At 37.0% G+C, this 22,934-nt stretch overlaps 1 protein-coding gene and 1 long non-coding RNA gene across 4 annotated transcripts; one reads left to right on the plus strand and one right to left on the minus strand.

The window, feature by feature from the left end:
- The first annotated feature begins 829 nt into the window (after positions 1-829).
- On the plus strand, positions 830-12,433 carry hic1 (hypermethylated in cancer 1). 3 transcript variants are annotated; one of them, NM_001002314.2, is given in 2 exon segments: positions 830-1,014; positions 7,708-12,396. In NM_001002314.2, a coding segment is annotated over 1 exon segment (2,214 nt). In that variant the 5' UTR covers positions 830-1,014; positions 7,708-7,724; the 3' UTR covers positions 9,939-12,396.
- Positions 12,434-13,024: 591 nt separating this feature from the next.
- Positions 13,025-22,934, minus strand: LOC147840653 (uncharacterized). Its single transcript, XR_015509521.1, has 3 exons — positions 21,442-22,934; positions 16,288-20,495; positions 13,025-16,207 (listed from the first exon to the last, which is right to left on the minus strand). It is a non-coding gene; the product is annotated as an uncharacterized LOC147840653 (long non-coding RNA).

The raw sequence follows: 22,934 nt of genomic DNA on the forward strand, positions 1-22,934 counted from the left end.
CCCAATGAGTAAATTGTGCTTTGAATGTAAAACGCTATAAATGTAAGGAATTATTATTAGTAAAAGAAAGAAAAAAAGGAAAGAAATATAAAAAGAAATAATGATTGGATTGTAAACTACAAAAAAATGTACATTACAAAAACTTCTATTTATGAATGAAGAACAGGTGATTTTTTTTGGTTTTCATCATATAATCACACCATAGCCTATACCTAAAAGTAAAGAAAACTTTACAAAAATAATTAAAATTGAAGACTAATGAAATAAGAATGGTCAATTAATACACAAATAAAGGAATAAATAAAAAGAGATAAAAGAAAAGAAAGATTAACAAAACAAAAACGAAATGATCTGTGGTTAAAAGAAAATGAAAGCAAATGAGTCCATCAAACAAACAGCTTGTATACTTAAAAACAAATCGTTGTATCTACTAAATTTCTTTTAAGGTAAATGGTTGCAAACTATTTATATGGATTGAATTTAAACAAATAAAATGTAATAATGTTACTTGATTTATTTAAATTCAGACAAAATTTGTTTACAACCATTTAAAAAAAAATAGAAATCCAATGAATCATTTTTTTCAGTCACATGCGAATTTGACCTTAGCTGTGCACTGAACTCTGCCACGATTAGTCACACCCATGAACAAATAATTTCTGCTGAACGTATGTCCTTCACCGGTGTGCCTCGCGATTATTCCCGAGCCTGTCCCCACCGTGAGCTCGTCTAATCAAAGCCGGTAGGTGTCGCTGCGCGCGCAGCCTGCAGGACTCCAGGAGCCGAACGCCAATCAGAGCCATCCAGATTCTCAAGTGTCCGATCCACTCAAACACGAGCAGAGCGGGACACAAGCGGAGAAGGCTAAAGGACAAGGGACAACGCGGAAGAAGCTGGAAACACCGGGGAAAGTTTACGTTTTAAAAAGGGATTTGGACGACTGGGGATTCTGGGACGGGGAAATCCCGTAAGGGGAAAGTCGAGATCGGCAGGAGCATCAGACATGAATCCGAGGTGAGTTTGTGTTAATGCGTGTGTGCGCGCTGTGAGATTTACCTGCGGCGCGTTCAGGTGTGCACGGCGAGCGCGTGCCAACATACTTACCTGATGGATGATGATGATGATGGTGATGATGATGACGACTAACGCTCGTGCTGCAGGCGTGTCAGGACAGCGGGAGATATAACTTTTTGTGCTTCCATGTGGTTTTTAAATAGCACTTATAATGTATTTGAAAATAAACAAACCATTTTGAAAATGTTGCATAACAGCAAACTTAAATAAAGGCATGTCAGATTGTCAGCGGCCAGAATGCATTATTTATTTAGGCTGCCTATTTCATTTGGTCTGCGTGATTAATCAAAACTGATTAATAGGCTATATGTTCCTAAATTGACAGTGCAAACTGGGATTTTTTTCTTTCGCCTTTTAAATGAGTTTAATTGTTCTTCGGAGATTAAAACAGACTAGTTTTCGATGTAAAATGATGGATTGGTGTTAATCGGTGTTTTGGTTTCTGTGTTTTGAAGTATCAGTGTAGAGACTCTAAAGAACTAGAAAGACAAACAGACGATTATAAAATCGCTAGTATCTATTTATTTGTTAAACGTGTGAAACTGCATGACACAGCGTATAAAGGGCCATGACTTTTGACAATTACTCAATATGTTCGAGTCTTCATTTTTAGAATAATCACTTAATTAAATAATATTGACACTTAGGCATTATTACTAAAGATAAATCATTATTAAAACTCTCACAAATTTCCAGTAGTAGAATTATGTCGTATGTATATCAGTTGAAGGAAAACGCATCGGTTTTCTGTCTAAATAATGCATATTTGTGTGAAAGATTGTGAGACTTATTTTTAATCGATAAAAGATAATACTGATGCTACAGATAAACAAATTAAATAATTTCTCCAGACAACTGTTACACTTAAAACTTCTCAAATAGGCTATAGTGTGGATTGCAAGTATTTGATAGAAAAAAATATATATAAATACAAACATCCTTTGAAAAGAAGTGATTTGATGTATAACATGGCATTTTTTTTTAAATAATGGCCTAACAGACCATTGTGGATTTGTAAAACTCATGTTAACACCATGATCCTTTTTTGAAGGGTCGTGCAACTAATTGTATTAATTTATTAAGATTTTAACTAAAATATGAGTTGATAAAACATTTTTTGTGCAGCTAATTATATTAAATGATTAATGTTTAAAAATAAACTATAAGTACGCAAATGCTCATCAGTGTTTGTGTGTAAACATTGACAGGTAGCCTACAATCTTGCGCAGAATCATATTTACTTTCCTGAACAATATTATTATGAACTCTACGCAAAAGTTACGTCCACCGTCAATCATGTTAACGTTCACAGCCATAACAACAACATAAAATATGCTGTGATATACAATGAAACGCCTGTCTCTTTAAGACGAAGCCTCGACGTGTTGAAAAGTTCAAGTTGGGGTCACTGTAAGTTCCTGCCCTCGATTTTACCTTTTAGTTTTACTCTAGACTGACATCACGAGAGGCGCTAAAACACACTTGCGACCCAGCAGCCCATTATCATCTCTAGTCGCATTATTACATCCATGCAAAAATAGCCAAGAAAATTGCCAAACACACAAAAAACGAGGAAAAGTGATGCAGGAGTACGCACGTATTTTTATAGGAGGAGTGAGTGAGCGAGAGAGATAGAGAGAGAGAGAGGGAGGAGGGAGAGAGAGAGCAAGAGGGAGGGCGAGCAACACGAAATTCATTGCAATTAATAATAAAAAAGAGTTGGCAGTCGTGCTCGGAAAACTGGCATGGTTTTTGGGAGGCTGGCAGTTCAAAGTTGAAACGTCAGAAATGACTCCAAAAGACTGTTGAGATGATCATTAAGGGAGACTTAGATCGGATGGCAGAAGAGATCGGGCATCCAGGTAACGTTCAATGCTCTTTATATTTTTACTAGCTACAGCTTCTTTATCAGCACTTTATTGGTGTATTTATACACAGTAAACTGTGTATTCTCTGTTTAATCTTTATTTGCGTTTAGATTTAAGTTCACAAATTGAGACGATTGTTTATCATACAGTTTTTACTCCACTTTTCTGTCTGATACCAACTGATGGATACTGTTTTCAAGGTGAACACTCTTATATTTCAGAGAGATTAAGAGTTAAAACAATATTTAGGGACGTTTTTTATGTATTTAACTTGAGAAGGCGAACAAAGGAACCCGATCAGAAATAGGCAAGTTTATAACCGCATTATGAGTAAAGTGTTGTCAGTACCCAGTGGTGTGATTTCGTATGGCGGTGTGCTAATCACTGTGCCGGGGCTTTCAGCTCATCCTTAATTGAGAATTCATGGTGCTTCACATGCGACTGATTTGACTTTAAAGAGAGTGATTTGATTCTAAACACATCCGCGTGGTGTTTTGCATGCAAATATACAGACAGAGTGTAAATTAGGAATTTAAATTCAGCATGTTTAGCCAGCCTTAGGTGGTTGGTGTCACTAATAGTATGTGGACAAAACATTTACGGTCGAGATAAGTTCACAAAAAACTAAAATGTTTAACAGACTGAGGGAATAGTTAGAATGCTTTCATTGTCAAGCTTACATTTCTAAACATCATGCACAGTTTGCTTGCAATAATATTGATAAGTTGTAATATATGTTTTCATTTCCACTCTAAATAATAAATTTTAATTTAACATGCAGTCACATAGTTGTTCTTCTAATCTCTCTATATACTCAATACAGCAGTTTCTTATAAGCTTATAAAACTGATCGATGATGTGAGATGTGGCTAGAATAATTTCATATAATCTCTGACCATGGAGGCCACATATAGGGATGGCGAACTATCCTCCCAGTTGCATTTATGAATGAATATCCAGAGCTGCGTGAGCTGATGGAGGGCGCGAGAGAGACTGATCGCAATATAAGAAGAGCTGTGGAAGAGAAAGCCATTCAGTAGCGCATGGTATGATATGCTCTTTTCCCAGCTCTTACCTTCTAAATACATGAAAAAAAATGCTCGATAAACCTCATGTGTTTTGTTTTAAACCACTTAAACAGGCACGATCCAAGACAAATGCTCGTTTCTTGGCGCCAAGGTTTTGCGCTTGCAGGTTTTACCTACCATTTACAGAAACTTGTGTTAGGAATTAGTAAAACTTTTAAATTAAGTTTTGAGAAACTCTGTTAAAGCACCTAAAACTGACACAAATGTAAAAAAATATATATGATAATTATTAAATAAATAAATGTCTCACACATGCAGCTAACTGCCCGAATTACAACTTTATTCTGCAATCGAATTAAAGGGCCGGCATTTATTAATTATAGCCTTGCCTAATTTGCTTACATTTGTTTATTGTATTACGTGGCATTCCATGCTCTCACAAACTAAATCAAACACAATATCTGAATATTTCTTGTTTACAACGCCAAAGTTATTTTAAAAGATATGCATATGACCGATTGACTGTTTATTCCTTAAAGGTACGTTAGACTCATTGTAAGGGATAAATCTTTAGGGAGGACGATTGCGGTAAAAAAAAAGGGATGACAGACCGAGGGCGGAGAGAGAGAGAGAGAGAGAGAGAGGAAGTCTTAAGAACACAAGCAGACCCTTGCCTCACCCCTAAACCAGCAAAATGACAACAGAGACAAAACACAGGGCTAATGAATACCAAAGCACTTAAAATATGACCTGCACTGTCTTTAATCCAATCTTGTATACCATACCAAATATAGCAAATAGACCAAGATGTCGCATGTATCGCACGCACAACTCAACTGATATATTTTTTATAGCTGCTCATTTAATCAAATTAATTTTCTGTGTATCTTTTGTAAAACATTTTTTGAAATAACATAATAAGCTGTCAAAGTTTTCAAAAGGTCGGAATCAAAACTCTTGATTGAGAAGTGATTAATTAAAATGAGATCTGAATATCAAATGAGATTAAATTCAGTAATATTGCATAAGTGCGTTTGTTAGACGCAATAAAGCTGACATTGTTGAGAGGATGCAAGTGTTTATGCTCAAAGTTCAAACAGTCGTTTTAAAACATGAGTTATATCTCTCGTCACTTCCTTTTTAGTTTTAATGCGTTGAACGTTTCAATCGTCTCACTCTGTTTTTGTATTTAGTTTGTTGTTAAATTAGAGCCGATTTCTTCTTAAAAACTTTCACATGAAGCTCTTACCACAGTCCTTACTTTCAGGCCTTTTTTCTTTATTGTTTACTCTTTCCTTCGATTTTGTCATCTTAATAGACGTTCCTGAAAGCAGCAGGTTTAGGACAGAACGGTGCGATAAATCATGCGCTGCTTTCTAAAACTCACACGGCTAATGGAAAGACTGTGAGCCAAAAATGGCTCATCACCTTAAAATACACCTGTCAGTGATGAGACGTGTCCGTGGGCAGCAGGGGAGGAGAAGACACAGCTTTAGAGCTTTTATTAAGACTAGGCGCTGAGGAGAGGTGCGGACTGAGAGGAAATGTTGCGGCTGATGTTTGTTTGGTTGAGCTGCTCCATTGTTAAGGTAACTTGGCCTGCAGCAGGCAATTAATAGCATGTCATATTTTTGTTTCTATGTGTTAAGATAGTGTACCTCCTTATATAATTACAAGCTAATCAATTATCGTTTAAAATATGTTAATTAAATGGCGCGCGCGCTTGGAAAGAAAACTGAACTGATGATTCATAAATTGGAATAAATTGTAAGCAAATGTTCAGACTTAATGACATAGGCCTAATAAAGGTACAGGTGCACTGCACACCACAAATGGCATGTCGGCATTTTCACACAAAAAAGTAAATGTTCAGGAATCATTTAAAACATTTGCTTCGCTTCTGAATTTAGTCGTCTGGATCTGTGTTGAAAAAAAAATATTTTCCCCACACAGATATGTAAATGTTTTAGCACTTGTCTAATTGGAACGTTAAGACACAAATATGTATACAGATAATTGTTTTATAAATCTATGTATACAGTCAATTGTTTATGTACTTAAAATCTGGCCATGTATGGTTTCTCTGCCTCACCATCTAACGGAGAAGCGCGCCTTCAAGTTTGTTCAGTGCGGCTATTCCTCTTCATTCAAGAGAGACAAATAGGCTGCAGTTTTTTATGTGCATCACTTTTTTTTACTGAATCAGGAATAGAAACCCGAACGTCATGTTTAAAGTGTTTAACCAAGGTGCAGACTATTAGCAGTATTGGTAGATCCGACCTGTCAAAATAAATTACAAGCAACATTTGTTTGTTTTTGTGCATTTAGGCCTACGTTTTAATAGTTTATTTACGGTTAGTCTGATAAAGTTACCATAGCAACAGGTCTCGTGCATTCTGTTATGATCATTTTCGGACGGTTCATCCAACAAAACAATAGTAGGTTAACACACACACAAAGACAGCCAGCCTTAACTGCTTTGTGCAGCAAAAAGTTACAGGTTTACTGCATTTTGTTAGCCTATTCATCTGTTCATCATATAAATCCGGAGGGAAGCAAGTTTGTGTTATAGGCTGCAGGATTAATTATAAACTAGAAAAATAGCTGACAGACTTTTTTCTTTCCAAACCTCTGAACGATATAAAATATTTCACATACTGTATATAATGTTTTATGGCAAATGTTTTTTTTTTTTTTTAATTTATGTTAGTAGCCGTGGTTGGTTTATGGGGTTGACTTGAATTGCTGGACTTAAGCGCTAATTAAATGGGAGCTTGTAACTACAAACTACAGTATTCATCTTAGAGGTTTATTTTATACAATGAAATAAACAATGAGAGGAGGAACTGATGTTGGGATGACTGTATTTATTTAGCTTCTTGTTTCCCATCAGTGAAACCAGCCCCTGAGGGACCCCAACTATCTGTTTTATCTCATATACAGAGTATTCTCATGTAGCAGCGTTTAAACAATATTTTCTGGTAAATTTGTAATGTTTATTTTGTTTGCATGAAAGGAATTGTTCTACTCAGCTTAGACTTTAAACTTGGCATTGTTGGTTTAATGTTTATATGTAGTAATTTGTAGGAAACCTCTGACAAGTGATCTTTTAAAAATGATTTGATTTGTAAGTCACACTTCTAGTATACCACAGCAGTGTGTCCTGTCATGAATTTGCTGCATTTTTTGTCCCTGCTGGTTTATGCCTGCTGTTCATCACACTTGCAAAACCTTCAGTCTGACTTTGTTTAAAACTCCACACACCACCTCTGGAATTCTTTATCAGGAAGACAGCAATATGAAAACATGTTTATACTGGCATTTTTCCTGTCTTTTTTTTTTGTTAACGGCACTTCACTAAGTTTAAAACATGTGGCTTTGTATCTTGATAATGACAAAACCATTGCAGTCTCACTTGGTCAACTATAGCTCACTTTTATGGAGTCGTTCTGATGCTTGTTATATTAAAGGGAAAGCTGAATTATTTGCCCTCAGTACCCTATACCTAAACATCTACAAAGATGTCAAAGAGTAAATGAAGAAGCATTTTAATGGGTATAAATATGCTGTCAATGGGTCTTATATTTTATAAACACCGAGACAGACATGTCCTCTTTTATCAGAGTACTCAAAATAAATAAGCAAAATTCAGCCGATTTATGCTTGTAAAAGTGGTAGTTATTGTCTGCAATACATTCTGGCTTCTGCTGAACTGCTTCATTTCTCTTCTGTTTCAGGTATTGGTCTGAACTCGATGCTGGATGCCATGGAAGTTCCAAGTCATGCTAGGCACCTCCTCTTGCAATTGAACACACAACGAACCAAAGGTTTCTTGTGTGATGTTATTATCGTGGTGCAGAATGCACTGTTCCGTGCTCACAAGAACATCCTGGCAGCCAGTAGCCTCTACCTTAAGTCTCTTGTTGTTCATGACAACCTTATCAATCTGGACCATGAGATGGTCAGTCCAGGTGTGTTTCGAGTCATTCTTGACTATATCTACACAGGACGTTTAAGTGAATGTGACCCCACCTCTCCAAATGAGCCAAATATAGGGGCAGTGTTGGCAGCTGCAAGTTACCTGCAACTTCTGGATCTGGTCACCCTATGCAAAAAGAAGCTGAAAAAGAATAGGAAGTACCATTTAAGTCATAACCCTACATTTTTATCGTACAAATTAAGCCTCAGTGGTGTGGGGGGAGGACCGTTTCCAATATCTACCCCTGTCATCCACCCTTGCCACACTGTAGTGACCACCCCACGACCTACAACATTAGAGGACCTGCCCTCCATCCCACTGCCCCCCCATGCGGGAGAAATTTATGCACCAGCTCCCATCAAGGGTCCACCACCTTACCCCCCAACAAAGGCATCCCTGTCACCACAGTCCAGTCTTTGCTTGCCTCCCAATGAAAGGAATTGTTCATCGGTTTATGGCCTTGACCTGTCTAAGAAAAGCCCAAATTCCCAGTCTCAGCTTTCTTCTGGCAATCCCCACTTGATCTCTTCACTCCACCCAGATGAGGAGCCTGAAGGCGAGCTTGACCAAAGTACCAGTCCCATGCTCAGTCCCAACGATGGTTCTAGAAAAATGGACACAGGCCATCATATGGGGTCTCTCACCCCACACCCCTTCCCACTACCCAACCATCCACTTGCACCCAATCTTCCCCATCTGCATCGTTCTCAGGGACAGGAACAGTACCCCTGCCCTCCAAGCCCAGAACCCATAGAGGACACCAGAGATCAGCGGCGCGATGCTTCCAACATCTATCGGTGGGTGAAGAATGAGCCTTCCAACCCAGAGGATGAAGATGAGGACGATGAAGAGGATGACAGTGGGGGAATGGGTGAGCAGGATAAAGAGAGACATCACCAGCACATGAACCACCATAAAAGCAATGAGGAAAAACTGAACACAAATGAGCGGGGCTATGACAGAGGGACCTGCGATGATGGCGAGGATGAGAATGGAACTGGCAGCGAGGAAACCGGAAGCAGTGAGGGTCGTCCATCTCCTCCTGTACCAGGTGGAAGGTATCACATGCCATATGAGCCAGAGAGTTTCGGAGATAACTTGTATGTGTGCATCCCCTGTGACAAAGGCTTTCCCAGCTCAGAGCAACTCAATGCACATGTAGAAACCCATACAGAGGAAGAGTTAAACAATGGAAGTGAGATGGACAGCAGCAATAACAGCAACAGTAAACCTACTACTGTCCGTGCACCTACAAGCTTGAACAGCTCTAGTGGCCTCCACAGCCCTTACCACGATGGCAAGTTGGCACAAAACCTCCATTCCATTGGTCTCGGGGAGATCATTCGACCATATCGATGTTCTTCCTGCGACAAGTCTTATAAAGATCCTGCCACCCTGCGGCAACATGAGAAAACCCACTGGCTGACACGTCCATACCCCTGTAGCATCTGTGGGAAGAAGTTCACCCAACGTGGTACCATGACACGTCACATGCGCAGTCACTTGGGCCTTAAACCCTTCGCCTGTGATGCCTGTGGCATGCGCTTTACTCGGCAGTATCGTCTGACGGAACATATGCGCATCCACTCCGGAGAGAAGCCCTATGAGTGCCAGGTGTGTGGAGGCAAGTTTGCTCAGCAGCGCAACCTCATCAGTCACATGAAGATGCACAGCAGTGGAGCTGCTGGCGGAGGACTAACTCCTGACGGGAAGCTGAAGATAGACTTCTCTGAGGGGATTTATCCTCTGAGCAAGTACACAGCTGAGCATCTGGGTCTGAAGCAGGAGAAAACCTCAGACCTTCTTGCAGCTTCTCAACACCTCCTTGCTGATGCCAAGGCCATGGAGAGCCTCTACCCGCTGTCAAAACTGGCTGTAGATCAACTCGGCCTTGCCCACAAAATGGACATCCTGAACTCGTCACTTCCACCCACTTCCCAGCAGCTCTCAGCAGAGTCCCGCACCATTGATCGCTACTCTCCCAGCTAGAGGGGGGGAACCACTAACTTTAATTTCCAAAGAGACATCACTGTATACCAATCACAGTATTCAACTCTCACCTCATCGTCATATGGACCTGCACCTCAATGGAGGCCAAAAAGACTTGGCCGTACAAATGCACACAAACTGTGTTTATTTCTGAACGTGCCTTTCTTTGCAGATTTTGCAGTATTTGCATTTCTTAAAATGACTTACCTAAAAGGAGTAAAAATGCTTTATTTATAATCTGTTTTGACCGTTGGACACTCAGTTGGACACTCAACAATGCAGTATTTATATAAAAAATTACTTTTTTGTTCAATTACCGAGCCAAATAACCAATTGAAAACCAAAAAGAGATTGTTTTTATTTATTTTTCCTGTCATTTTTCTTTTTTTTTATATGTTGGAAAAGCCAAAGAAAAAATGTCAAATGTTACAAAAGAGAGTTGCAATCGTACCCTAAACCTGTGTACTAAGTATTATTGGTGTATATAGAATGAAAAGCACATATGAACAATATTCAGGGCTTCTGTCCAGATCGGAGATGGAAATCTGGACCAAAAGAAAAAGCCAAATCTTTGGGATTTTATAGTAATTGGAGGACTTTTTATAGACTATTTCTCGGAGTACTGGATCACCTGTATCTGATTTTCCAGCTTTGTGAATATGGCCCAGTTTTTTTCTGTACTAAAGGGAGCAACTAACTGAAGAGTGTTTGTTCCAGGATTTAGGTAAAGTGATCTTAACTTTTCTCTGCATTGATGTAGTTATCCCCTTCAGCGTGGAATAAGAGTTCACAGAGAGTGCCGTTTAAATTTTTTCTGGCGGTCAGGTGTATGGTCTCAAGCTATTTAGTGTCTTTGTTCCCTTTCCTTTCCTCCAACGCCAAGTGCCTTTAGCCTATTGAAAAAATAGCAAGTACTGCCCTGTGATCTCACAACTGGAATATCTCTGTGCATATTCCGATCATGATACAACAATTCATGTCCACGTGTTTCAGTCCATCTGGTGAGACAGACTAAGCATGGGTGGTGCCTTTGAAAGTGCAGTAATATTTACAGCAGAGTCCATATGCCTCGGTTGTATTGCAGCCGAGCCCTTTGAAAGATTCTCTGCATGACTAGATGTATAACAATCACAACAAAGGCACTTTGTGTATATAAACCAAACAGTAACATTTTGTAGGTCAGTGGTCTCAAACTTAATTGTTAGAGGGCCACAGCTCTGCATAGTTTAGCTCCAACCACCTCCACCTCACACCTGTTTAATAGTCTCTTGAACACCTTGATTAGCTGTATCAGCTGTGTTTGATTAGCGTTGGAGCAAAACTGTGCAGAGTTGCGGCCCTCCAGGAACCCAGTTTGATACCTATGTTGTAAGTGATTGATTCGGCAACACATTTAAGACCTTTCCTTATGTGAAGTGTTTGAAATGGTCTGCTCAGCTCTATTTTGGCACAGTTAAATTCAGGCTAACAAGACAGCTTTAATCCTGTGGTGCACACACGTAGAGCTGCTAATGTGACAACCATCAGAACATGAGGAGCATGACTCTCGATCTCTGATACTGTGGGTGCAGATAGCAGCAGCTGCTCCACTCAGGGTAAGCCCTGTGAAATTTCTGATTTTCGAAGACTATCCGCGCTTGTCTGTCTCACTGATGTTAGATTTTCTGCCAGTTGACCAGGCCCTGTGATCTGAACATACAGCCTAATCCCCAGGCTACCGCACTAATATACCATAAGCTACACTTCAAACAATCAATCCTTCATTTCTTTCAACACACATAAAACATAGTAGTCTGTTACGGTTGCTTCCTTGTTTTTTTTGTAGTCTTCCTTAAATAGTTTTACAGGGGATGTCAATGTTCTGATAATGAGAAACGACACCCACTGTTTTTAATTCCAAAGATTACTCCATGATGACATTTTCATCTTTTCCTCTGCCAAACCTTAAGTGAAAAAAAATTGTTAACCACTGGTTAACAATTACAACCTCAGCTGGTGAATGTGAAAACTTAAACCACAAATGCACTGTGAAATAACTAACTTTAGAACTTAGTGAATATTGAACATGTAATTTGGGACAAATTACCTGGGCTTTACTCTATTCTGTTTGTTTTTTGGTCATACCAAACTCTCTTAATCAAATCAAAATGACATTGGTGCTTACCTCAGGACTGAGCCTATCATAGTGTGGGTGACACAATGCTTTAGCAATAGTTTAATACGAAAACTCACATAACTGCTCTCTGTCTTATACAGTAAAACTCAAGCACACTTTCTGAAGGGATTCTTAATGTTTTTTTTTTGAACCTGTGGTGATTTTTCAATGCTAAAATGTATTTTTGAAATGATTATTTGATTGTTTTTTTTTCTGATTAGCCTATGCAACTGTCTGTTTTTACATTACAGAAAATACTGTAGTTACACAATGAAATGGTAAATAATTGAATTACCATAAAAGGCAAATTTGTAAATTAAAAATGATTTCTTGATAAGAATCAGTATGTTTTTCTGTGCACTTGAAGGTACTTAAGACTTATTCGGCGCAGTTTCAAACTCTAAAAGAAATGCCAGACAGCAAGTCCGATTGCTGTTAACGTTATGCTGTATAAGAAATGTTGTGTGTTTATCAATAATTCGCTCGCAATGATAAACACTTGGCCGAGTTGGTAAGGAGGGAAGCATAGTTTCTGAAGTTGATTGACCCATTTGTTCTGGGCGGGCCTGCAGAAACTTCAGCTGACCTTTTTGCCGAGAGGCAGGATTAGACTCCCAGTGAGGTTTTGTATACATGTACTATTAAACCACACGCATGAAAACCAGCTTGTTTGGGGCGAGACAGATGCTGAAATTTCCCAACACTCTTAAGTGGACAGCCGAGATCCAGAAATTCCTCTCGACTTAATTTTGCACAACACATGAAAACAGTCTGGGCACAGTGGTTTGTTTGTATCCAAACGAAACCCAGAGCGTAAACGGAATACAAATCTTCTGACTCCAGGCACAGAACAATATTGCAGCTATCATAACAGTTAAAAGTTTGACCGCAGACATATTAATACGCGCTGAGGAGATGTGACAGGCCGTTTGAAGTGGATTTCGGTGGTGGGAAAATAAATCTTACACTCCCCTTCTCCACCATTCATTAGCTCGCTCTCATCGAAAATCTATCGCTCTCTCTTTTCCTGCTCTCTGACTGACAAAACAAGAGGAGACGTTTTCCATTTGGCTTCTAAAAGCAAAAAAGAAAACGAAATATTAAGATTTCAGAGGTGTGTGAGTCCAGGTCATGGGATGGGTGATGTGTTTGCTAGTATTTTTGTATGCTCCAGCTATCTGAAACGTATGAAAAGTGCTTCTGTTAATGGAGCGGTTACAAAGGACTAAAGTGGAGCTGGGGAAATGAACTTTTGACTCTGTAGTAGCAGCGAGCAGGATGTTTAGTATGGTTCTGCTCAAAAGCAGATAGGCAGATGATGATAGAGAGAGACAGAGAACGCAATGCAGGGTGAGAGAGAACAGAGCAGGTTCGTCTGGTGGCCTGCAGCCATTGTCTATCTATGGAAAAGTAGACTGTAGACCTCCAGCCCTGATTTGTGGTCCTCAAAGAAATATTTTGGGTTCAGAACAAATTAAGCTCAATAATGCAATGATGCTGGTTACCACAATTATTATTATTAATTTGTCCTCCCTTTTCTTAAAACAATAATTTACTTTGCAAAAAGCAAAAATAGGATCAATCTGTAAATGTTAAGATTAATCACATTAATAGTGAAGCCACAAATAAAGTTTGAATATATACAACTAGTTTTGGAGGTTTAAGGTGTGACATTGTAACATGGTTGCACAATGGTTATTTAGACAGCTTACTAATTATTTTAACAGCTTTACAGGGTCAAACAATACATAAAAAGATTTATTAGGGGCATATAAATCCTTTATGAAGAACCAAAAAAAAAAAAACCATTTTCATACAGCTACAGGGCTCGAAGTTAACCTTTTTTCTTGGTATAGCGACGGTGCTCCTAACTTCAAAAATTTAGGCACACAAGCCAAAATTTAGGCGCACACACCAAACATTATGGCAACGTCACTACAAGTTTTACAATAACAGATTTATTGCATTTGAAATCAACACTAATCAAAACAAACAAAAAAATCTGCATGCGCTCATACATGAAATGACATGTCTGTTAAACCATTCCTGAGCGATGCGTTTGAGTTGTTTGGTGCAAAGATGCATTCTACGTGAATTTCCTAAATACGTGAACATTTTGCAGTTTCCCCGAGCTATGAAAAAATTAAGAAACCATTTTAAAACTGTTATTTTTCATCTCGGTCATCTCAGAAAATTAGGGTTATTTAAATATTGATTTCTAAAGTTAAAACACTGGTTTTTATGTTGTCTAAAAATTAATGTAAACATGTCTAAAACTTAATACTTTTTAGTTATTTTATTAAAAAAATTCTCAAAAATAACAAGATTTATTTTACATTTTGAAACCTCATAAAATTGTTTTACTTTTTAAGTAAGATTTTATTTTCACTTTGTACACACTGAAATTCAACACTTTACAGACATTTCTTTTTTTTTTAGAACAATATTCTTGCTGCATTTACAAATGATACATAATAAAAAGATATGGATATAAAGTTGAAGTCAGAATTATTAGCCCCCCTTTGATTTTTTTTCCTTTCTTAAATATTTCCTGAATTATGTTTAACAGAGAAAGTCTTATTTGTTTCATTTCAGCTAGAATAAAAGCAGTGTTTAATTTTTAAATTATAATTGTTGGGTAAAAATTATTAGCCCCTTTAAGCTATATTTTTTTTCCGATTGTCTGCAGAACAAATCATCGTTATACAATGATTTGCCTAATTACTCTAATTTGCCTATTTAACCTAATTAACCCAGTTTACCCTTTAAATGTCACCAAGCTGTATAGAAGTGTCTTGAAAAATTATCTAATAAAATAATTACTGTCATCATGGCAAACATAAAAGAAATCAGGTATTAGAAATACCTATTAAAACTATAATGTTTAGAAATATGTTGAGAAAATCTTCTCTCAGTTAAACAGAAATTGGGGAAAACAATAAACGGGGCTAATAATTCTGTGTATTATATTCTAATAATTCTGTATATTAAAAACTAAACAAAAGCAAACAACCAAAGAAAAAATTAAAATGCTCCTTTTTTGGTTAATGGTAATTATTCAAAAGTGATCATTTTAATCATACTGAGTAAAAATAGCTTTACCTAAACACAGAACAAAAAATAAATTAACTAACAATTTTCAGGTACATTTATACAATTCTGCATAAAACAAGTGCATTAAATATATTAAATATTTAAGTTTAGTGCATGTATTAAAATAACACACGCACACATACAGTTGAAGTCAGATTTACTAGCCCTCTGAATTATTAGCCCCCCTGTTTATTTTTTTCCAGAGAGTTTTTTTGTTTAACAGAGAGATTTCTTCAACACATTTCTAAACATAATAGTTTTAATAAATCATTTCTAATAACCGACTCATTTTTCCAGACACTTCTATACAGCTTAAAGTGACATTTTAATGCCTAACTAGGTTAATTTAGGTTAACTAGTTAATAGTTATTGTTATTAGGCAAGATATTGTATAACAGTGGTTTGTTCTGTAGACCAGGGGTTCTCAACTGGTTTGGCCATGAGACCCATATTTTCACATGGTCATCAAGCCGTGACCCAAATTTTTAGGAACTATAATATAATTTTAGGAATTATAATTCATTTGTGTTTATTTGTTAACAAACACAACTAGTGGCAGATAAATCATAAGAAAATCACCAAGACTTACAAATAAACAATATCCTACTGCTGTCATTTAACAAAATCTATCAAATTATAGAAATATTACAGAGTTAAAACGTCAAGTAAACAGTGGTTAGGGTGAGGAAAAGTTCAGTTACCATTAACTAAACTGAACTGTTAATAAAACACTAACACTGATCTGGTTGAACTGAACAGAAACCATGCAAATTAAAGTTAGATTATTAAAATAATCATAACCATTTTTATAATAATCACCAGTTATTGGCTCTTCTGCTTTTGTGTGGGCTTTCTTGGCCTTCGCTACACTGAGCCAGTAAGATGTACTTGTACTAGTTTTGAACATGAAGATGTTCGGCACTTTTGTGATGCCCTCAGCTATTGGAGTCGTCTTAGAAAATAGTCCAAAGGTTTTCCTTGCAACTGGTATGTTTGGTTTCTTAATTTAGAAGGTTTCATGCTGTCTTGTGAGAGCACCTCACTACATACGACACACTGAGGTTTCAAGCCTTTTTTTGTCGTCAATTTATGTAAATCCACACTTTACATATTTGGGGTCGTACTTGCGCTGCAATTTCACATGTCAAACGGTATGGTTGTCGCACGTGCATTTCAAAATAAAAGTCCGATATAAGCAAAATAAGTTAAATATTAAACTTTTGTTGTTTTTTTGATCCCACACCGGACCCACCAGTTGAGAAACACTGCTGTAGACTATCCAAAATAAAGCAAATAAGACTTTCTCCAAAAGAAAAAATATGATCAGACATACTGTGAAAATTTCCTTGCTCTGTTAAAAATAATTTGGGAAATATTTAAAAAAGAAAAAAAATATTCAAAAACTCACAATTTACTCCCCAAGTGGTTCCAAACCTTTGAGTTTATTTATTTTGTTAAACGCTAAAGAAAATATTTTGAAGAAAGACCAAAGCCAGTAACCATTGACCTTCATAGTAGGAAAAAATATTTATTTACCTCCATAGTAAATAAATAGAGAAGTCAGTGGTTAGAGGTTTCCAGATTTCTTCAATATATCTTGCTTTGTGTTCTATATTCAAACAGGTTTGTGACAAGAGAAGGGAAAGTAAATGATCAGTAATCATCAGTTTCCGGTAAACTATCCCTTTACTGCAGTTGATTTCTTGATTGAGCCTAACTTGTACTGACTTTAATATTCTCTTTTTTTTCTTTAAAATATGATGGAGGTGATTAGATTTTTTTTATTGGCATCTTTTAACGATTAACCCTCTGGTCACCTTGCATGTTCTCATCACAAGCCCTAAGAAGAGAAATAAAACTTGAGATACGGCGTAAAAAATGTGGAACAATATACTCCGAGTCTGACCATGCTTTATAAACGTGTCCAAAGGAAATATTCCTCTCAGTTTCAGGAAACCCCACTCAGCCAGAGCCGAAAAACCAAAGCTGCCCATAGAGTACAGAAGGAACCAACCGACACTTGAAATGTTTAAATAGCAAAATTAGAGCTTTTCCTAAGAGTTTTTCTTCTTCAAAATCTCAAATTAATGGGATAGTTTACCCAAAACTGAAAAAGTACTCTCCCTCTAGCCTTTATGAGCTCTGCTGAACACAAAAGAAGATATTTTGAAGAATGATGGTAACTAGGAGCCATTAAAATCCATTGTAGGAAAACAAAATTACAATAGATGTTAATGGTTGCTGGTTCTTCATCATATATTCATTTGTTTTCAAGTGAACGGAGCAAGAATAAATAATGACAGAATTTTCATTTCTAGGTGAACTATCTTTTTAAATTCGAGAAGGATGTTGGTGGCATGATTTAGTGCACATCCTCTTCAAAAGATAATCTTAACAGGTTCAAAGAGGTTCTAAGAAAAGCTTATCGACAAACTAAGCATGCTCACTTCCTTCATATAGCTGGTGCTCCATTTCTGTATTTTTTAGCCAAATTTCGATTAAACATAAATCAATCATCAATATTGACTCATTCAGTGAGTCACCATGTGGAATCTTCCATTACTGTGGGATGTCAATGGCCCACAATGCACCTGTCCATCTGTCTGTCTCATTGTCTCAAGGAAAGAAAAAAAAAGGTTTTCCAGGGATCGAGGGTGCTTTTGACGTTCATCTGTTTCACATCGCCATTCTTGTGGCTTTGCGTTTGAATCAGTTCTTCTTCCCACTCGATCTCCTCCCTACATTTCCCAATCCCACTGCTGTCCCTCTCTGAAAGCCTGACCCACAATGCCCTGCTCCTGCCCACAGCTCTGATGAAGAGGCGTCCAGCTGTTTTTCATGCTGAAGAAGACACTTGTCTAAATGTTTATGCGAAGAACTACTTTCTGTTTCTTCACGCCCTGATCGAGTTCCAGAGTGAAGCGAAAGGCATGAGTTAATATCCTCTATGGGGCATCGTGAGCTTTGTACACGGTGAACGGCACTATTGTCTCTGACTAAATAACTATAAATATATAACACAGGCGCAGATAAAAGAGGAACTCGTTGCTTAAGGAAACTTGACCATTTAAAAAGGAAATCATGCCCCACTTGCCAGTAAGGCCAGCATGTTTAGGATTGCACAAATTCAGCTTTGTCATTCAAATGGGGTTTTTTGCCTCCCACTGCATCCTTGAGAGTGGAAATATCTAAATGTCATGATTAAAATAAGAAATGTTCTGTAATTATATTATTAGGATCTTATATGGGTAAATGACGAGATAATATTTTTGGTGTTATTCCTATGATAAGTGTTTTGAATATCTATAGTGGCCTATGAATAATTTTGAGATCAATTCAAACAATAAAAACTATTTTATGGCCCAAAACTATCTGGAGATTGCAATAAAGAAAGAAATTTACAAAGGCTAAAAAGAAAAATGTCATCTATATTTTTCATTGTATAAAAAATGGGGATTTATATTATTATTATCATTATTGTTATTTTTAACAACAACAATAATTCTAATAATAATAATCTAAAACTCAACCAGAACTAAAAACTACTTAAAAAATGCAATGAATAATAAAAATTTAGTACACTAACATTTTCCAGTAAGGTTTAGTAGTACAGGTTGTTCATGTTATAAAAACATCAATACATTTGTTCTAGCATTCAAAGATGATTGTTAATATTAGCCAATAGACATACAACTGTTCATTGTTTGTTGATGTTAAAGGCGCAGTAGGTGATGTGCCTAAATGCTATCCGTTAGCATAATGTCTTTGAAACACAGTCTCTCACCTGCCGCCCAAAGCTAAGCCAACTTAAATCACAAACGGGCACCTTAAAGATGACAACCCTCTTGACCAGAGATGGCCAAAGTAGAGCCTGTGGGAAAAAGTTGGCCCATGGTAACAGTTGGTTTGGCCTGCCATCCTATCCGAAAAGAGAGGGAGAATGATGGGGAGTTAATTGGGATGAATTGGGGCTTTTGACAGAAATCATAATTTCAAATTTAATATAAACTTAAGTTTCTCTGATTTATTGAGGAGCATCAAAAAAGCCAACTAAAATGAAAGCTTTCAGTTAAATGTTGTAATTGAATCAGACTTTAAAACATAAATACTGTCAGATAGAGGACAATGCACAAGACATTGGTGAGCAAATCAAGGCAAAGGCAGGAGCAGCTCGACTAGTGTAATCAGCATTGAACTCTATTGTGTTATAAATGTGATTGTTTTTACTTGAATATGTTCACTAAAAACGCTAAAACTAATACTGCATCATTAATTAATGTTTTAAAGCAACATTTTTAGTTGTTTTTAAAAATTAGCAAATAAATTAGGAAATTACCCATGGCAAATTTATTGTCATACAATTTACTTCAGTCCAGAGACCCAAGTCAAGTTTTGTTTTTGGCCTTTCTTAAGAAAACGTTTGGGCACCCCTGCACTAGACCATGTCATTCACCAGTTAGAAAACTTTAAAGTACTTTATAATACTACAATTCTGAACAAAAAATTGTATTTTATCTAGCACATTTTAAATTTTGTAGCAAGCAAAACTTGTCATAATGTGCTATATTTATTGCAAGGATCGCTGGTCTCACTCTCTCACGCGCTTTGTCCTAAAGCCACTACTGTATACTTAGTGTTTGGCCGGTGGGGTGCAGGAATTACACTTATTACTGAGCCATACTTACATGCTATTTCAGACCGAATATTCAGAGTAGCATGGTCACGTTAAACAATATAGGGAGCGCGTCACAGGCTGTCATTGTTCAAAAATGAATCAACGTTAATATAAAAACAACATCATCTCAGTAAGCAGGCTAGGCCGAATAGCGCTATTTACAGATGTTTTTTGTTAAACGAAAGAAAAATGTACATTATCGATGCTGTAAAAGGTCCCTTATGAAACTGAAAATAGTCTCATCAATCGTTCGCTGGAAGATTTCAGTGGCTGAACAACACTTCTGTGCATATAACCTATTCGTAAAACAACAAAATCTATAGAAACTTTGCATGACTAAATTAGATTTAAAACATAACATTACTCGTCTAAAAGAAATGCTTCAGCCATGGTGTCATCCTTCCTCCAGCTTGAAAATGTAAAATTTTTGATTCAGCATTTGTTTACTGCTTTCACTCTCTCTGCCTTGTGCACATGAATGTGGTGCACGCACAAACAGTGGATCCGTGTGAACGGCTGCAGATGTACACTGTGAAAAAAATTCGGAACTTAAGATTTATTTACGGCAACTGGGGTGCAAAATAACTATAGAGAAATTAAGAAATTTAACCATAAGAAATTTACTGTAAAATAACTGAGGTTGAATTACAGAAATTAAAATTTGAGTAAATTCCTGTCATTTAATGTCTGTTATTTTACAGTAAATTTTGAAATTTAACAGCCGTTATTTGAGTTTTTTTCCGATACTCCAGCAGCCAGAAATAAACAAGAAAATTATTATTATTATTTTTTTTTACAGCTGACAGTTTGTACTACTTATCAGAATTATAGGAATTGTTCATTCATTCATTCATTCATTTTCTTTTTGACTTAATCCCTTTATTAATACGGGGTCGCCACAGCGGAATGAACCGCCAACTGATCCAGCACATGTTTTATGCAGCAGATGCACTTCCAGCTGTAACCCATCTCTGGGAAACATCCATACACACTCATACACTTTGGACAATTTAGCCTACCCAATTCATCTGTACCGTATGTCTTCGACTGTGAGGGAAACCAGAGAACCCGGAGGGAACCCACGCAGAGAGTACATGCAAACACCACACAGAAATGCCAACTGACCCAGCCGAGGCTCGAACCAGTCACCTTCTTGCTGTGAGACGACAGCACAACCTTTTGCGCCACCACGTCCCCTATGGGAATTGTCTGCCTGACAAAGTTTAATTGGATGAAGATTTTTTTTAAGCCTTATGCCCAGAATATAAAAATACATATGTATACATTTAGAATTTACCTTAATCATTACAATTGGAATGTGAAGAGACTATCAACCAGAACAACAAAATATGTTTCTAAAGACAACCACCTACTGCACCTTTAACTTAGTTCCATTAAATAATATAATAAATAATAAAACAGACTTTTGGTAATGATGAAACTAAAGATTAACAAATGATCAAAATCTTTAGTATTTTCCATGTTAATTTAGTAGGACCTTTTGTATAACATTCCTCAGACATCCTCATCATCTATCATTGATCTATGTATATTTTGGCTAAGATAATCAGTCTTTATACTGGTTCATACAGACATTTTTCACAAGAGTGATACATTTTCTGTCAGCTTGTCATCCTTTGGGACAACTCTGTTTTCTTGTGTTCTTGACCTTGCAATGGGTCACTAAACACAGCAAGCAGAGAAACATTTTTTGAGCGAGTCAAGTTATGTTTGAGTTGTTTTCTCAGAGTGGCACTGAGGCGTAATCGTGACGCTGGATCACATTTCTATTGCAAAGCTTAAGCCCTGACTATCCGGATTCTTTCAGCAGGCCCTAAAATTATCACCTCATCTCAGTGTGACAGGAACAGGCTGTTTTCGTACCGCAGCTACCAGTGTCTCCTTCTGCGTGTTTAGATTGGAGTTCAGCTGAAACTGAATCAGTGAAAGTCCAGGCCACATAGTCCAGAACACTATTGGTATTTATCAGCCTCAAGAGGGTGTGCTTAAAAGTTACAGCCTACAGCACAAAGTATACTTTTTTTTTTTTTTTTTTTTAGGTGTATGTTAGTGTCCATATACAATCAGCCACTCCAACTAATATATATATATATACATGTCATATACTTGACATGTAAATAAAAAAAAAAAATCTCAGCTTTTTACTCCAAATAATATGAGTTAAAAAACAATGTAGTTTGTACACTCATATAAGAGATTGAAAACACTGTTGTTGTTGTTTTTTTTGCCATTTTTGAAAGTTGACTATTTCACTTCGGTGTTGCTTCTTGTTTCTGTCTCGACTGTGAAACAAAAAACAGTTTCATGATTGAAGTTGAAGATTAAAGCTAAAACCAATTCAAAATGCATGTGTGAGTTTAGTTTTATGAACAACTGAGTGCAATGAAAAGCTGAAAGTTTAATTCGGGTTTCTGCATCTCACAATGGTCCTCACACTGTCCCATGTAATTTTCATCAGCATGATTGTCTACAATGCAAAAGTTCAACATAATAGAAAGTGGTTAGGATTCATCGCTCAAGATTTTATTTTTTACATTTTATTTTCTTAATACATCGGTACATATTAGGTGACACATTGGCTCAGTGGTTAGCACTGTTGCCTCACAGCAAGAAGGTCGCTGGTTCGGCTGGGTCAGTTAGTGTTTCTGTGTGGAGTTTGCATGTTCTCTCTCTGTTGGCGTGGGTTTCTTCCAGGTGCTCCTGTTTCCCCCACAGCCCAAATATATGCATTACAGCTGAATTGAACAACCTAATTTGTCTGTAGTGTATGTGTGTGAATGAGTGTGTATGAATGTTTCCCAAAACTGGGTTGCAGCTAAAAGGGCATCTGCTGTGTAAAACATATGCTGGACAAGTTGGTGGTTCATTCCGCTGTGGCAAACCCTGATGAATAAAGGGATTTAAGCCAAAGGAAAATGAATGAATGGTAGATTTTAATGTCAATTAGTTAATATTAGTTGAACCAACAGTAACATTGAGCAATCATTTTGTTACAATCAAACTGTTAATAAAATAAAAAAAAAACTACAAGCTGTTCATTGTTAGATCACTT

This window comes from Danio rerio, chromosome 15 (genome assembly GCF_052040795.2).
Source record: "Danio rerio strain M-AB ecotype USA chromosome 15, GRCz13ab, whole genome shotgun sequence".
NCBI lineage: Eukaryota > Metazoa > Chordata > Actinopteri > Cypriniformes > Danionidae > Danio > Danio rerio.

What these genes read in the sequence shown, in the direction of transcription:
- hic1 (XM_087282684.1), top strand. Translation starts at nt 7,725, where the DNA reads ATGCTGGATGCCATGGAAGTTCCAAGTCATGCTAGGCACCTCCTCTTG.